The sequence below is a fragment of the Pistacia vera genome, unplaced genomic scaffold (assembly GCF_008641045.1).
Source record: "Pistacia vera cultivar Batoury unplaced genomic scaffold, PisVer_v2 Contig1249, whole genome shotgun sequence".
Lineage (NCBI taxonomy): Eukaryota > Viridiplantae > Streptophyta > Magnoliopsida > Sapindales > Anacardiaceae > Pistacia > Pistacia vera.
The window spans coordinates 35,654-52,970 of NW_022195302.1; the positions used below are offsets into that span (position 1 = coordinate 35,654).

Genomic DNA, 17,317 nt, shown 5'->3' on the forward strand with positions numbered 1-17,317 from the left:
GTTGATGCTTTGTAATCATCACCCGATTAGTTATTAGAAACGGGTTGATGCTTTGTGATCATCACCCGATTAGTTATTAGAAGCGGGTGATGCTTTGTGATCATCACCCGAAAGTCATGAGGAACGGGTAGGTGCTTGATCTCCACCCGATAGTTACGAAAACCGGTAGGTGCTTCGTGATCCCCACTCTGTAGTCACTAAGAGCGGGTTGTGCTGTGTGAACTCCACCCGACAGTCATGAAGAGTGAGATGGTGTTGTGTGAATGCCATCCGACCGTACCTCCGGTAAGATGAGGCCATGACGTTTAGTAGAAAACAACCGAAAGTGTGAGGAAGATTAAGGAAATACATACGGGATAAACAGATAGAGGGTTTACTTACTGAGCTATTTGTGTTCACCGTATTTTCTGTGGATGCAGGGACTAGGTGATGATGCAGTCGGAGGGGCGTCGGCAAGCGAGGAGCAATAGCTACACTGTTTCCCCTGTTTTGTCTTTTTAATGGCATTTTGTAAATAATGCTCTTTGTTTATAAAGGACTTATTACTATAATAAAAAGAAAAGTTTTGGGCCCATTTTTTATTATTATTATGCATGCATTGTACTAGTTTACAGTAGTGTTACAGTTTTCAGCTGGATCATATAGCTTATACCTTCTGAAGTATAGGGTATCCCATAAAAATACAGTGGGTGGCCAGGTGTCGAACTTGTCATGTGAGCCAAGAATGGCAGCATAACAAAAGACAGCCAGGTTCTTGGAGGTGGTCAAGAGTTGGTTGTTTCTTAAATAATACCTCATGAGGAGTCTTGTCATGAAGAACTCTGGTTGGCATGCAGTTGATCAAGTACGTGGTTGTGATCACACATTCACCCCAAAGGAGACGGGTATATGGGCTTGGTGTTGAGGGCATGGACTATTTCAAGTAGATGACGATGTTTTTTTGACAACCCATTCTGTTATGGAGTATACGTGTAAGAGCTTTCATGTAGTACGCCAAGTTATAAAATAAGAGATGAAGAATTGTGATTGAAAAAATCTCTAGCATTGTCGGTTCTAACCCCTTGGACAAGAATAGAAATTGGGTGGCGACCATGGATGAAAAAAAATTAATATGGGTAAGTGTTTGGGTTTTGGATTGCATAGGGAATGTCCATGTACCCCGGGAAAAGTCATCAACACTAGTGAGGAAAAATCTAGATCCATCTGATTGGGGTGTGATATGGGCCCCAAATTCAAGATGGATCCAGACAAATGGTTGGTTTGTAGTGGAAGTGCTATGTGGAAAAGTAATTCGGGTTTTTAGTCTAAATGGAATATAAGACACTAAGGTTGAGGGATAGTTGCATTGTGACCTAATCTTTGATGAAGAGTAAAAGAATTTTCATTAATCATTGTAATACAATTGGAAATTTTATTGATTGTAATACAAGTAGGAAAAACTTTAGAAGACTTAGTAGGTGCCCAGTAGTATAGACCTATATTAACTTTACCCAAGCCCATCAGTTTCTTAGTCGAAGGGTCCTGAAATTCACATATGTTAGGACAAAATTTCACAGTGCAACTATTGTCTTCACATATATTGAATATTGAGATGAGGTTAAAATGAAAAGTAGGGACACATAGCACATTTTTAAGGGATAAAGTTGCAGATAATTGGACGGTCCTTATATGAGTGGCGATTGTTGTATTCCCATTCGGCATATAAACGGAAGTAGATGAGATAGTGGAAATAGTGGTAAAAAAATTTGGTAACAAATTATGTGATCACTAGCCCCTAAATCAATAATTCAGATATCAGTTGTAATTAAATTTAAGCAGTAAGAAATACCTGCGTAAGATGTTGTGGGAGCAGTCAGGATATTGTTTAGCAGTTGGAGCAACTGATTATATTGTTTCGGATTGAGTGTGAGTGTTGACTGATTTCCAAAAGGACGAGAATCAACTTGGAAAGAAGAAGAATTACCATTTTTGTCCTTGGTGTTGGAATCAGGATGACCATGTAATCTCCAGCAATGTTCTCGATCATGGTTTCTTCTCTTGCAATAGTCACAATATAATTGGTTTCTATAGGATCTTGAATTTCTAGACCCGTTTGACCCATTTGACCAAGAGGTTGACCTATTTGGCCCATTCCATGACGTGGCACGATTTGAGCCGTTAGATGTATTTAAAAACGTGATGAGTTTCTGGCCATCAGATCGAGAAAGTTAATCTGAGCCCTTCATCTCTTCGTATAAATTTGAGGATTTTTCACCTTCATTTTGCCCTAGCCACAATCTCTCTCCAGTTTCTCTCAACCTTGTAAGGGCTATTGAATTTATTGATGGTCGATTGGAGTTGAATTGGCATTGGCTCTCATCTTACATTGCCAGTTGAAAACTCCGGCAGAGAGAGGGCGGCGGGGACGTGGCCAAGATCTGCATCATGAAAGATAAAAAACCTTCATTCAAACTAAGCAAGAAATGCAACAATTTATCAGATCTCGATTCTTTGGTACTGGTGGAGCGTTTCCGGCGGCCTTTCAAGTGTTTCCTCGACAGCGTCCAACTCATTCCAAATGACAAAGAGCCGATTGAAATAAGTTGTGACCGAGGTGTTTCCCTGTTTGAGTTCAATGATGCGCTATCGGAGGGTGAATATTTTAGTGAGATCTAGCTTCCCATACATCTCCTTGATGTTGGCCCAAATCTTGACGGTCATTTCTATCAGTGGGAGCCCCGCCGCCACCTCTATTGAAAGGCAATTGCTAATCCATGATTGAACTAGCATATTGCATTGGCTCCAACGACGTTGAAGGTGTGGTTGTGGTGGTAGTTGGAAGGCTCCATCGAGGAAAAGGTCTTTGTCTTTGGTGATGAGGGCTCACCGAAAATCGCGAGACTAGGAGGCATAGTTATCAAAACCTGTGAGGATTTGTTTGGTGAGGACCAATTCTAGTCCATCGGAGACTAGTAAAAAGAGCATGTCACATAGTCTAGGGTGACTGTTGCCAGTGGGGACTCGTATTTGGATCTGAACCCGATTGGAGAAAAGAATTCGGGTTTTAACCCGGCATTCCATATGGGTAAAGGGTTGGGTCAGGCCTAGTTTGAGTTGTGTGGGTTGTAGCAGGCTTGGATTGAGTATTTGAGCTTGAGTTGCGTGTGTTGTTTGTATTGGTTGGGCCCTCTAGGTTTTCTGTATTTGTTGGGTTGATTTCCATTCTGGATTTCTAATGAAGTGTTTGCTGTTTATTTTCAAGGACAAAGGAGAGGCTAAGTGATTGGCTCTAACTAAGTATTTGTTTAGTTTCAGGAACAGAATGAGAGGCTAGGCTGAATTGTAAGCAGAAGCTTTTAGCAACCTGGCTCTAATACCATGTAAGGAATCAAGAAAGAGAGGCAAAGAGGAGCAGTTCAAAACAATGATATTGCCAGAGTATGCCAAAAAGAGAAAATATGAGAGAAGAATTTATGTATATTTCTTTATAAATTGTATTGTAAGCTTGTACAATGGCTAATTTGTACAAGTTTAGTAAATGTAGAATAGGAAAGAAATAAATACAAATCCCTGTAATTCAATCAATCACATAAATTAAGGTGATTGATTGAAGCCTTAATCACTCCTTAATCTCAGCTAGCAGAGATCAAGGGAAATCAATAATAATAATAATGTTGCTTTCCATATTTCGTCAAGAACCAATAGCCATAGAAAATGAACTAGGGTTAGGTCCTGACACTATTATTTCGGCTAATAAATCCAAAGCATACTTGGACTGACTTAAAAGAATACCAACATTAATCATACACTAGTAACTACTAGAAAAATTGCATTTCATGACAGTTTCTAACTGTGATGAAAATATGAAATGAATTCTATGACATTTATCAAACTATCATTGATAGACATGTCTATAATGGTGCTTTATATAGGAATAACTTCAATATAAAAAATTCTAGTGGTGATAAAAAAAAAAAAATTCTAATCCCAACTTGGGTCAGTTATAAATAAAAATAAACTTCATATTGTAATAAGTTATAATTTTTCTAAGTCTCATCTTAAAGAACTTGCTTTCACATAGTAATAATTATATGTATAGTAAAACTTCTCTACAGTTATAATGGTGGGATCAAACTAATTTATTACTATAAAAAGGTTACAACTTAATAGAAGTGTAGTTACAAAAATTATTGTTTTGATTTCTTATTTTATAATTCACGTTTTAGTAGTATGCATTAAGATTTCAAGTCATTGTTTTAATAGTCATTGCTGCAATTAGACAATAAGAGAAATGAAATAATCCTGATCATAGTATGAAAATACAAAATGTTTTGTGCCAAAAATCTCTAAACATGCTTAAAAAGTTAGAAATATTTTGACTTCAACAAGAAGGCTTTCATGCTAACAAGTTATTAGGTACCCTGTAAGTTAAAAGATGTGATAACATCTCTAAAACATAAATCATTGTCTCAAACAACTTTAGATAAATATTTTATTTCATCTTAAACCTTTAATGTAACATATCATATATTTTTTGTAATATATAGTAAAACTTCTCTTCTTGTCTAATTGCAGTAATGATTTCTTTTTCAATTAAAATATAGATGACTTGTTACTCATTTGAATGACTGAGGAAGCCATTAATTTTTATAATGCACGATAAATTAATTTCTAAAATAAATTTTCATTATATAATGAAACAACTCAATCGACATTGTCTATTTCTTTCCAAACTAACTTGCATAGTACAAACCAGACCATTTCACAAATTTACATGAGACAATTTTTATAAAGTAGAAAATTGAAAGAAGAAAAATAATTGTTTGGACATTACTTCCTTAAAAAGCTGCTTGTTCTTTGTTTGGATATGTAGAACCTCAACACACTCGACTTCATCTAGCGTCACAGTCTATTTCTCTATCAAATCTGTTCTCATCCTCCCTTCTAATTGGCTTCACTTCACAAAAGATCTCAATATCTAGGGCAATCACGTAGTACTTAGTAGGGTTAATCTCAGTAACTTAACACTCCAAACTTTTATTTCCTCCTCTCACAAGGAATAGATAAAAAATAAGTTGTAAATTTACAAGCAGTATACTAAAAATAATGCAAACTACTAAAAATAATACAGATAATTTGGAGCAAACAATAACTTAGAGCGAACTGTAGCTTGGAGTGAAATGTAGCTCGAAGTAATTTGTGAGATGAGGATCTGATGGAAGCGAGCTACAATAGCTTGAAGTGAGCTGTGGATTCATTTTATAGCAAGTTACCTTGGGCGGATTCAGTATTTGACTGTCCATTTTTGCAAGTAATCTTGGTCGCCCATTTTTGCCAACGATCTTGGCCGCTCATTTGTGCCATGTAGCGTTCATCAAGCTAAAAAATGTAACCGCTATTTCGAAAAACAAAACGCCGTAGCCAATCGTTTCAACTGGCATGTCCACTCACATGCAGCCGCATTAATTACATAACCGACATGTCTGTTCATTGGACGCCACATTAAATGCATGGATGTGACCTTGGAAGCATTTTTCAAATGAAAGCCAGTAGCACAAAACTTTTCCAAGTTTTTGGTAACTAGATTGGATGTAGCGTGCTCGATGCACACGGAAAGCTCATCCCAATGCATTGGTTTGTCGTCAAAAGGATGCTAGGTACAAACTTGCACATACACCTCGGATATATTTGGTTAGACCAGACTCACAAGTAAGTTTAATCCAATAGTAACTCCCACATCGACAGCATGTTCGGAAAAGCTCATAGTTTTTTAAGTTCAAACACGACCTTAAAAAACTAGGGCCAAATATTGTGTGAGAATGTGTAGACAACTCGAGAAACATTAGCTCAGAGTAATTTGTGAGACGACGATTAGATGGAAGTGAGCTACAATCAAAAGTAAAGCGAGCTATCTGACAATTATCTTCCAAATCGTGGATGAGTCTTATCTCCTTAGACATGCATTATCCCCTAAAATTAAAGAGAAGATCACGAGATTGACTCCCTACAATCTCGGCATGATCACTACATAAAAAATCATAAGATTAACTTTCCAAAACGCACCTAAGAATCACTCTTGTAATCGTTATCAACTTAGCAGTGTATAAACCCCTTCAAACTTATTGTAAAGGGGTTAGCAATTTTAGAGAGAGAGAGAGAGAGAGAGAAAGTTTAATCTTGTATTCAAATACATTAATAAGATAATAGTGGACGTAGAGTCCTAGACTCGAAATTTAGCTCGCCAAACCACTTTAAAAACCTTTTGCATTTTAATTTCGTTAGTTTCATTTTCATTTGTTGATTATTCATAATCATGCACCATTCTATCCAATTCCGTCAAGGTCAATTAGATATCTCTAATTGTTACAAGATTTCATAACAACTAACAATAATGATGTAGTGGATTCTAATTGTTGCGAGATTTCGTAACAACTAACAATAATGATGTAGTGGATGTGTTTGATTGCAATAATGGTAGCTAATACAGTGGGGATGCACTATTACATTGTGAGTGTAGTGGGAATATGAAATTAAATTGTTACCAAACGTTGTTGCTTCATTTTTATGGAGTTAGGATAAAGGGTGGTTTGTACATATATTTGGAATAGCATGAGGTGCGGTGTGAGATAACCCCCAAATCTGGCAGGTACCAGGTTTTGCAAAACTCTGAGTAGTTTTGTGATAATTGCCTATTTAGTTATAATTTTACATGGGGGGATTTTTAATTACCTAGAAATGATGGGGTGCTTTTGTATTTTTAGAAAATTGTATAGGGATTTAGAAATTAATCCTTACATTTTTGTCTTTTCTCTATCAATATTTCAATAAACTCATTAACTGAGCCCATAAACTTTCAAGAAATACCAATTTCATCCCTTCTATATAACATGCTACAGCTTCTTCCATATGTTATCTAAAACCTCCCAAAAACCTCTCTTCATCAAATGACTTTATCTACTCTTCATCTTCCTCATCCCCTGATTATAACTTCCCAGAAACTTCACCGTTCTGCATCCTTCAGAGCTTCAAACTCTTTATCTATTAATGTCGCATTTTCCATTAGAAGAAGAGCTTCATCCTTGGCTGTCTCGGCCAAAGCCGCTTCTTCTTCTTCGCTTTATACGGCAACAACAACACAAATCCAAGAACAGGAAGAATATCACCATGGTGTCAACATAGCGGAGGACGTAACCCAGGTTCTTCTTTTACGCATTTACCCGACGTAATTTATTGATTGATAGTGTGTTTCGTAATTTGACGGTGTGGTTTTGGAGTGCTTTTCAAAGCGCTTTTGAGTACCCAAAGCGTTTTTGTATTGATTATGTGATGTTTGCGAAATTGGATGACTTGATTAACAGCATTTGGAGAAGGAACTGATAGATGATTTCTGGAAAATGTTTTTTTGAAATTACTTTGAAATACCCAAACGTTTTTTTTTCTTCCTTTTATTATTATTATTATTATTATTATTATTTTAATTCTGTAGATAGATAAAAGCATCTTTAGGCATAAAAGAAAGGAATGCCTGTAGGAGAAGTGTTTTTCTATGAAGTGCTTTCAAATATCCAAAAGTGCTTTCCTACCAAAAAGTGCTTTTGTATTTATTTTCCAGTTTTAATAATGCAATAAAAAAAGCACTTGGGTGTGTTTTTTAAAGAGTGCTTTTTTATGTTTTTGTAAAAGCACTTTTATGGGAGTAGGGAGGAGAAGAGAATTACATTCACCAATTACAGTATTGATTTTAGGCCAGCTGTATTTGGATGGAAGTCATTGTGTTCTATTTGTAACTTTTCTTTAGTTCTTAATAACAATCCTTATATTTCGAAATCTTTACTGATTTGAGCAGTTGTGACACATTGATATTTAGTTGATTGGGAGAACACCAATGGTATATCTCAACAGAGTTACGGAGGGTTGTGTCGCAAATGTTGCCGCTAAACTTGAATCTATGGAACCTTGCCGTAGTGTCAAGGATAGGTAACATCCTACATTTTGCTTTAGATAGAAGTAGAATTTCTCATCAACTTTAACCCATTATCAGTCTTTGCTCTTTTTTTTATCTTTTGGGAAAGGGAGCATGTATTTATTAGTTTATGATGGCAAATGCCCTTTGTGATACATGATTCGGGCTTTATTAATAGGACTGGCGCATCTTGGTTTTTTTGTAAGCTTCGACTTATTTTCTGTCCTGCTTTTTGAGTGATATGTTATAAGTGACTAATGGTATATCAATTTTTAACTACCCAGAATTGGTTATAGTATGATATCTGAGGCTGAAGAAAGTGGAGCGATTTCTCCTGGGAAGGTTAGCCATTAAGTTTTCATACAGTTATGTCAGGAAAATGCTCTTTATATCTCTTAAATATCTGATTCTTCTTAGAATAGTTCTTTGGATAATGTGTTGTTATTTTGTGAATGCTATATTTAATTTAATTATGTAATATACATTTTATGATGTCTGTTGTGCCTTGTTTGCAGACTGTATTAGTTGAACCAACTACTGGGAATACAGGACTTGGTATCGCTTTTGTTGCAGCAGCCAGGAGATACAAACTTATAGTCACCATGCCTGCATCCATAAACATTGAAAGAAGGATACTTTTACGTGCATTTGGGGCAGAAATTGTTCTGACTGACCCAGAGAAAGGTCTGAAAGGAGCAGTTGATAAAGCTGAAGAAATTGTTCTGAGGACACCAAATGCCTTCATGTTTCAGCAGTTTGATAATATGGCTAACGTAAAGGTTACATTTTGTGTCATGCTACATCTTATTTTATAAAGGCTGTTGGTTGTATGCTTAAAAATATTATTTATTAATATTTATTCCACGAATACAGATCCATTTTGATACTACAGGACCGGAAATATGGGAGGATACTTTGGGTTGTGTTGACATATTTGTTGCTGGAATTGGAACTGGTGGTACTGTAACTGGGACTGGGAAATTCTTGAAAATGATGAACAAAGAAATCAAGGTAAAGATCTTATTTTTATGAAGAACTTGAACAAATCATTTCAAGATGTTAAGTTTTGCAAAAATTTTCGTGTATTTATGTTATGTTACCTAGAGCTTAGATTCCTAGATTTCTTGTGTAAGCAAAAATGGGTAGAAAAGTTGGTATGCCACTTTTCCCATGAGGTGGAACATATTATTTCTAGTGTAAGTGAAAAAAATTGTTATCTAACCTACGAAGTTATTGACAGCATATGTTACATTATGATATAGTAGTTTTAAGTTAAAATTTCAGTTGTTTTAACTCCATGCCCCTAAAGGGATGTGTGGGGTTCAGGCATTAAAGACATTATGCTCATGGACGTAACAAGGAATTTGAGATAGGTGTGGCAAATGCAAACAACAATAAAATTTATTTAATTTTTAAAGCAATAATAATAAAAATTAAGATGTTAATATTCATTTAAATAGTTATTTATACTGTTAGTAATGTGTTTTGTATTTTGAAAGCATTGTCATGATAATTTCGTATAAATCTTATCCAATAATACTTTTATTTCTTTGTATACAATATTAAATTTTACTTTTTACTTGTACCAAATAATCTACCTCAACATGTATACTTCTAGATACAATAAGATGACATTTTAAGGTATAATTAAATCTTAAGATCTGTACACCAGTTTATACTAAGTCAAAGAGATTGAGACTTCAGAAAAGCGAAATTAGAACAATAATGCTTTACACATCCCAAAATTCTTATCCCAAGTGATGTGTAATCCTATGTGGTGTTAAAATTTAAATGAATGGTGATTTGGTAAAGGATATAGCAATGCCAAATAAGATGACACATCACTAGTGATGTGAATTTTGGGATATATTTTGGGATGTGTAGCATTACTCAAACGAGAACTAAAACTTTTGTTGAACAAGGAGCGAAAGGGAAGAGAAGGGATGATTTCTTTTTTGTAACTTTGAAACCTTATACACATGATCTAGACATTTTGCTGAAAATTTTTGGGGCACTCGTCTATCTTCAGCTCCACCCATGGTGCTGTGTGCCAATCTTTGGATTGCATTGCAGTGTTGTATCAATATTGTCAACCTTTCTGGACGACAGCAGCTAAGTTCCTAATTTGTCTTCTTTTGTTTACTTAGGTAGTTGGTGTTGAACCTGCAGAAAGGAGTGTGATATCTGGAGAAAACCCAGGTGAAAGCAATTTAATTTTGGTTACTTTAATTTTTTCATGTTGACTCTGCTTGAAGAAATTTCTTGGCTCCAATAACATCTGCTTAGAGTTTGTAGCATTTTGATGCAGGTTATGTGCCAAGCATCTTGGATGTTAAACTGCTTGATGAGGTTATCAAGGTAAAGAAAATTTCACCTTATCTTCCATTTCCATTTCTTTCCAAAAATTACTAGTATTTTAGAATTGTTTGATTTGTTAATCTTTTAAGGTTCCAACTCTCTTTTATTCCCTGTAAAACTGTTTCATATGCATTGTTTAGCTTGCATCAGATATCTGCAGTTCAGATTGTGATTTTAATTATTCTCTCTTATAAGTCTCTTTTGAGTTGTTAAATGTAAACCGCCAAGTGTTTGAGTCAATTTTGCTGTAATTGGCCAATTTACCTCTAGTGGGATTCATCGGAGACAGATCTGTCATATAAGTTGGAAACTCTGGTTCCTATATTACTTGATGGTTTTTTCTCTATAGTAAGGTTATATATATATAAATTTCCGGGTGTAGATAAATAGTTGAATAATTTTTTATTCCACAAAATACAGTTTATTACTTTCAAGCCGCTTATTAGCATAAATCTCCTTATCATATGCATAAATTGCATGAGAATGTGTATTCCACGGTTTATTATTTCCAATTGGGTGATTTATATAGTATTCCCAAACTAGAGTATCAAATCTGTTCTATCTTGCTCTTTTTCATTTCTCATTGTTCTGTATTTTTCTGAAAATTGATGGCTTTGTTTGGTTCAAGATTGGGAATACTACTCTTAGTACCCAAAAAAGTTAAACAGTAAAATACCCAAAAACTCTCATTTTTAGGAATACTATTTTCAATATTATTCAATTTTTTTTAAACCCTCTAAATTTGTTAATTTAATTAAATACCCCTAAATATTTTTGTTTAAATTACAAAAACACCCCAACAATCCACATTTACCAGATTCCGGCCACCACCGTCGGAAAATGGCCGAAATCTGGTAGGATGGCGCACTACCGGCTGAATCTGGCCGGTAGTGCGCCGATCTAGCCTTTTCCGGCCAGATCCACGGTGGATCTGGCCGTTTACGGCCAGATCTTTGGCCGTTAACAGTCGGTCACGACGGCCAACAAACTGTCGTCGTTGACCATCAACGACGACCGTTTGTTGGCCGTCGTTGAGAGCAAATACGGCCAGATCTGGCGGTTGATGGCCAGATCTGGCCGTAGATCTGGCCTTTGCCGGCCAGATCCATCGTGGATCTGGCTGGAAAAGGCCATATCGGCACATGACCAGCAAGATCCAGTCGGTCATGCGCCCATAAGGTGACTCCGGCCACCTCCGGTGGTGGTGGCTGAGTGGGGGTGTTTGAGGGTGGGTTAGGGGTATTTTTGTTAACTTTTAATGTTTTATTATTGGGGGTATTTTGTAAAAAAACAAACATATGGGGTATTTTAGGAATTTATAAATCCTACATCGTAATACCTGCCCAATTCAACTTTTTTTTAACTTTTTTCAAAAAACTTTTCCCAAAACCCCCAAATTTTGAACCAAACGGAGCCGATAATTTTGCAATATCCAAATGAATTCCAGTTTTTTGTGGTTCTGTTTCCAGCTCCTAGGTTAATGATCCATTTAGTTCCCCTTTATCTGATTGTTGAATCCTATTTTGGGCTAATTTTTTGAATAAGTAATTCTCTCAGATGGGCATTTTGTCAAAATTTGCTTCCTAGGCTCTAATAACTTTTTGTGTGCTTCTTGTGATCTCTATGAACTTTTATTATTTAATTGGCTCGAAGAGTAATGCATTTGGTAAAACTTTGCTTCCTAGGTTTCTAATGACTTTTTGCGTGATCTTGTGATTTGACAAACTTGTAATATCAAATTGGCTGTCATAAAATTTGCAGGTTACCAATGAAGAAGCTGTTGAACTGGCGAGGAGATTAGCACGTGAGGAAGGTTTGCTGGTAATTTACAAATAATTTTCAACATAGAAATCAAAAGTTCTATTGTCTTTCCCCTATTTGTCTATCATTATCATTAGGAATTCAATATCAAAGCTTCAGCTAGGAAGTTGTCTTTTGTAAAACTATTATTATCTTGGATGAAAGCAACTCCATTTCCATTTTGACAATTTCTAGATATAGCTGTGTTACTTGATGGAAGAAACCTTTTTTGTGGTAGTTTCTCTAATTTAGTGTCCACTCTTTGTATTTAGGTTGGAATTTCATCGGGAGCTGCTGCAGCTGCAGCAATCAGCTTAGCAAGAAGACCTGAGAATGCTGGAAAACTTATTTCGGTGAGGAATCTTATTTTAAAGTTCCCAGTTATATTTAATACGATTACTGGCGACATAACGAACTTATGGGAAACTTCTTGTGAAAATATATTGGACTGGTTTTTGATGTGTCATACTTGGAATCTAGTGATCAGGTTTCTGGTATAATGATTGGAAATACAGACTAAGATGGAATCACGGAAGCTGAAAAAGTAAATGAATGATATTTCAAATGAGTGCTACAACTACTTATTTAATCAGTTTTAGAAATGGACAATTCATTTTACTTGACTTTTCAATTCAGTCATGCTACACAGTAACAGTCATTCCGTTTCACGAGTAATTTAGGGCTAGTCAATAAATTTAAAATCCACAATCTTTAACGAAGATTTGGTGTGATTCAGTTTTACATAAAACCTGTTAGACATGGATGACCTATTGTTTCTGTATTGTGTAAATATCTAGACACTAAACAAAACTTTAAGTTCATCTGTGGGAATCTTTATGAACAAGATACTGATGATAACCATTTTCTGCTCTTTGAATTGTAGGGAATTGTACCTAAGAATACTACTCTTGTCTTCTTATTGCAAGTTCCAAACTTGACCCTTTCTTATCAGGACATTGTACTAAACATTATTGCAGTTTCTAACTTGTCTGTTTTATGGTTGTTAATACTGAAGGTTATATTTCCAAGCTTTGGTGAGAGGTACATTCCCACTGTTCTTTTTAATTCCATATACGAAGAGGTCAAGAATATGCAACAAAGATAGGGTGATTTCATCTCCTTCCATTCGAGACGATCAAGTTTTCCACAGAATTGAGTTGCTTTCATCCCTAAAGAGTGGATGTACATGTTACATATAGGTAGGTAACCAATTCGACAAATCCTTAGTCACTCTTCCCGAATTAGTTGTTCATCTTTTGTCCCAGGTGCTAGTTTTCATATCAGAGGTCAGATTGCATCTAGTTGCAGAATTTTTTTAGCAGAAAATTAGTTTTTATGAGATTTTGTACTTAATCATTAGTTTAGGCATTCATTTTTTCTTGATAATTCTTTTAAGGTCCGATATTTGGAGGTCAAAGGCAATGTGTGGTTTCATTTGTTAATTTATCTTGAAGCTTAAGAAACTAATTAAGATGGAGAAGTTGTCAATGTGTAGCAAAATTTGGTGTTTACTTGTAAATTGTCAGAATTTTGTTGGTTCATATACATTTTTTTGACCAAATATTTAGTGTTTGTTTCTTCTTATTATATGCTCTTCATGTGGATACAAATATAATGGTTCCTTGGACTAAGCATTGTTGTTTGTAGATGTATACTACACGTACACGATGGTGATGGTGTGATGCAATTGTGGACCTCTTCAAGAAACATAATGGGCTGCCCACAAACTATTATTGATGCGACTAGATATCTAATGGGCCTTTCATAACACTGTTCCCTTCTCACACTTGTTCTATTGTGTAATGGGCTATCTGCAACTCCGGTTCTTTCACAGCTTTTAACTCATTTTTCAATCTGATATTAATTAAGATACAAATTAGAGTCTCAATCTCTTTCTAAACCCTAATAATAATAAATTATTTTTAATTTTTAATTTACAAATATATTTTATTTAAGAGTAAATGACTTTTTCCCACCCAAGGTTTGCCTTTATGACACTTTCTCATCAAAAAAGTTTCAAAATATCATTTTCTCATCTAAAGTTAATATTTGGTTATTATTTAAAGTCAATTCCAACTGATTTTGATGGCGGAAATTCTTTTCGTCACTATTATTTGAATATCTGGTCTCCTCTTTACAAAGTCTCTTTCACTCCAACATCTAATTTTTCGTCGATTATTAGTCATCGCAAAGCTAGGCTTTTATGTTCTTAGTTGGTTTTCATTTTTCAACTGTTTCTAACAACGAATATTCAATTAGTTATCACCATTTGATCCATCGGTCTTCATTTTACAAAACCTCTTTTACCTTAGCTTTTGATAACTCGTCTAACATTAGCTAAGAAAATGAAGCGTATTTTAGGTATTAACGGAATATAAACTTTGGGTGGAAAAGTGTCATTAAAGCAAACCTTGGGTGAGAAAATGTCGTTTACTCTTTATTTAATTCCAAAATTATCCTTCTTTAATATCGGCTCTTCTTAACATCTTGGTAAACTCATCAACTCCATTTTTCATCTACTTTAAATCTAAGTATCCTTTTTATTTATTATTATTATTTTTTTTTTGGGTAAAATCTAAATCTTGCATTCGTACATAATCTATTCCCGTTCAATATCATTAGCAGTTTGTTTTATCTTCAATTTCTTACACGCAGTATTTTTATTCCAATTAACTTCAACTTCTAAGAGAACTGAAAAAATAAAAGACTGTTGACCAGACATCAATCGGCAATGGAGAAGTTTTAAAATAAATATTTTTTCTTCTTTCTTGTTTTCATTGTTCTCCCACGTATTAGAAAAATAATAGAAAGTTTAATGTTTTAAATTGAATTTCTTAAAGCAACCTTAATATAAGAACAATTAATCCACTGTTATTATATTTCATTGTTTGATTCCATCTTCTATCTCTTCGAAAAAAAAAAAANTAACCTTGAATCTGATATGAGCTCTAGCACATATTTACAATGACTAAGAGATATTCCTTCTGAGGATCATGCAATTTCAGTGCCCAAGAAATACTTAGGTGCTCCCAAGTCCTTGATGTTGAACGATTTGTGTAGATACTCATTTAATACTCTAATTGCAATCTCATCATTCCGTGTAATGAGTATGTCATTGACATAGACTATAAGTCTGATGAAGGACTCACCTTGATGTCAGGAAAAAAAATGTCGTAATCATGTTTGGATTGGATAAAAACCAATGGTTGTGAGTTCTTCTATAAATTTTGCATCTCATTGTTGTGATGCTTGTTTAAGCCCATATAAGGATTTTTGCAATCAACATACAAGATTCTCCCCCTGATTGCAAAGGCTGGGTCGAAGGTCCATGTAAATCTCCTCATCGAGATCACCATGGAAGAATACACTATGAACGTCCATTTGATGTAATTGCCAATCATGATGAGAAGCAATGGAAAGAAAAGCCTGAATGGTGACATGCTTGGCAAATGGGGAGAAGGTCTCTTGATAGTCAAAACCTTCTTGTTGGGTGAAACCCTTTGCAACAACGCAAGCTTTATAATGCTAGATGGAGCCATCAACATGATATTTGATCTTGTATACCCACTTACAACCAATGGGTTTGCTGTGCGAGGGTTGAGGTACAAGAACCCAAGTGTGGTTGGTGGCAAGTACATTTAGTTCTGTCTCCATAATGCCAACAATGATGTTGGATGGCATCAGAAAAGGAGGAAGTCTCTCGATTGAAGGAGATTTTGCTCATACAAGACTTGTGTCTAGGGGATAAATGGTCAAAATTAACATAAGCAAATGTAGGGTAAGAGATACCTGCCACATTAGAACAAACATAGTCAGTTGTCCATACGGGGGGTTGTGAAACTCGAGAAAATCATCTCAATGGGATAGTGTCTGGTGGAATAGTATCCTAAACAAAAGTAGTAGGTCAAGTATTAGTTGAATTGGAAAGAGACTATGATGAAAAGTCACCAGATAAGAAAAGAGTCTACAACCTGTTCTTCTGAGGTGGAAGGTGAAGCATCAAGGGACGGGGATGACCGAGCAGCTGGAATGGGAACTATGGTTAGAGGAGTTCCTATTGATGGTGAACAATCCAATAGAGCAATTGGTGAAGTGGGCGATACGGAAGTAGATCCACTGTAAATGCCAACAAATGGAAGAACCTCTTCATGGAAGATCACATCTTGACTAATCGGGAACTTGCCTTATTGAGGATCATACAACTAAAACCCTTTCTTAAGCATTGGGTACCCTATAAAAATACATTTGGTGGCATGGGGAGCAAATTTGTCACATGGACCAACAATAGTCGCATAGCAAAAACAACCAAAAACCCTTATATGACTATTGTCAGGTTTCTTTCTAGACAGCAACTCATATGGGGCTTTCCTCCAAGAGTCCATGTAGGCATGTGATTGGCTAGATAGGTAATAATGATCATACATTCACCCCCAAAAGAGACTGGAATATTGGCTTGGTGTTTGAGGGCTTGTGCTATTTCTAGGAGATTACGGTGTTTTCTTTCTACAATCCTATTTTGTTGGAGGGTGTAAGTGCAAGAACTTTCATGGAGAATCCCATGGGAAAGGAATGGAGATGAACATTGATTATTGAAGATGTCTAAGGCACTATCGGTTCGGACTATTTGAACTATTTGATGAAATTGTGTTTGCACCATGGAGAGAAAATTCAGGATGTGAGTGAAGGCTTGGGATTTGGAGTGCATGCGAAATACCCATGTCCTCTGGGAAAAGTCATCAACTATGGTTACGAGAAAACGTGATCCATCATGATTAGAGACATGATATAGGTCCTAGATATCAAGGTGACTTAGAGCTAAAGGGGCTTTTGTGAAGGAGGATAAGGAAACAAATTCTAGAATATTTAGCAATTGGACAATTAGGACAATTTTTGGTTGAGGAATAGATGCATTGTGACCAAATTTTTGGTGAAAAATAAGAGAATTTATATTAATATTTGCATAACTATAATTTTCTTTATTTTTTTGTAATACAAGAAATTTTTTTTTTTTTTAATGAGAAAAATCAATAGAAAAAGGCTCCCAATAATACAAGCCATGATGGGCTTTACCCAAGTCCATCAGTCTGCTAGTCGAAGGATCCTGAAAGATACACATATTAGGAAGGAAATACGAAGTGAATTTATAATCAATGCAAAATTTTGACACATAAATGAGGTTGAAATTGAAGGTAGAGACAAAAAAGAAATTTTCAAGAT

The 17,317-nt window shown here is 35.4% G+C and overlaps 1 protein-coding gene across 3 annotated transcripts; it reads left to right on the top strand.

Annotated features, from left to right (window-relative positions):
• The first annotated feature begins 6,896 nt into the window (after nucleotides 1-6,896).
• On the top strand, nucleotides 6,897-13,622 carry LOC116119245 (S-sulfo-L-cysteine synthase (O-acetyl-L-serine-dependent), chloroplastic-like). 3 transcript variants are annotated; one of them, XM_031405187.1, is made up of 10 exons: nucleotides 6,897-7,175; nucleotides 7,847-7,956; nucleotides 8,227-8,284; nucleotides 8,458-8,721; nucleotides 8,816-8,953; nucleotides 10,090-10,141; nucleotides 10,251-10,300; nucleotides 12,062-12,121; nucleotides 12,373-12,453; nucleotides 13,116-13,622. In XM_031405187.1, exons 1-10 carry the CDS (start codon nucleotides 6,924-6,926, stop codon nucleotides 13,203-13,205), a joined length of 1,155 nt encoding a protein of 384 aa, XP_031261047.1. In that variant the 5' UTR covers nucleotides 6,897-6,923; the 3' UTR covers nucleotides 13,206-13,622. The 3 variants fall into 3 exon arrangements, with proteins under 3 accessions (XP_031261047.1, XP_031261049.1, XP_031261053.1); XM_031405189.1 differs by having other exon boundaries at nucleotides 8,458-8,715; XM_031405193.1 differs by having other exon boundaries at nucleotides 7,109-7,175; nucleotides 7,826-7,956.
• The last annotated feature ends 3,695 nt before the right edge of the window (nucleotides 13,623-17,317 follow it).

Excerpts from the sequence above, each read along its gene's own strand:
- LOC116119245 (XM_031405187.1), top strand. The coding sequence starts at position 6,924 with ATGACTTTATCTACTCTTCATCTTCCTCATCCCCTGATTATAACTTCC. Across the intron at positions 8,285-8,457 it reads GAGCGATTTCTCCTGGGAAG|ACTGTATTAGTTGAACCAAC; the intron begins GTTAGCCATTAA and ends CCTTGTTTGCAG. Across the intron at positions 8,722-8,815 it reads ATAATATGGCTAACGTAAAG|ATCCATTTTGATACTACAGG; the intron begins GTTACATTTTGT and ends CCACGAATACAG.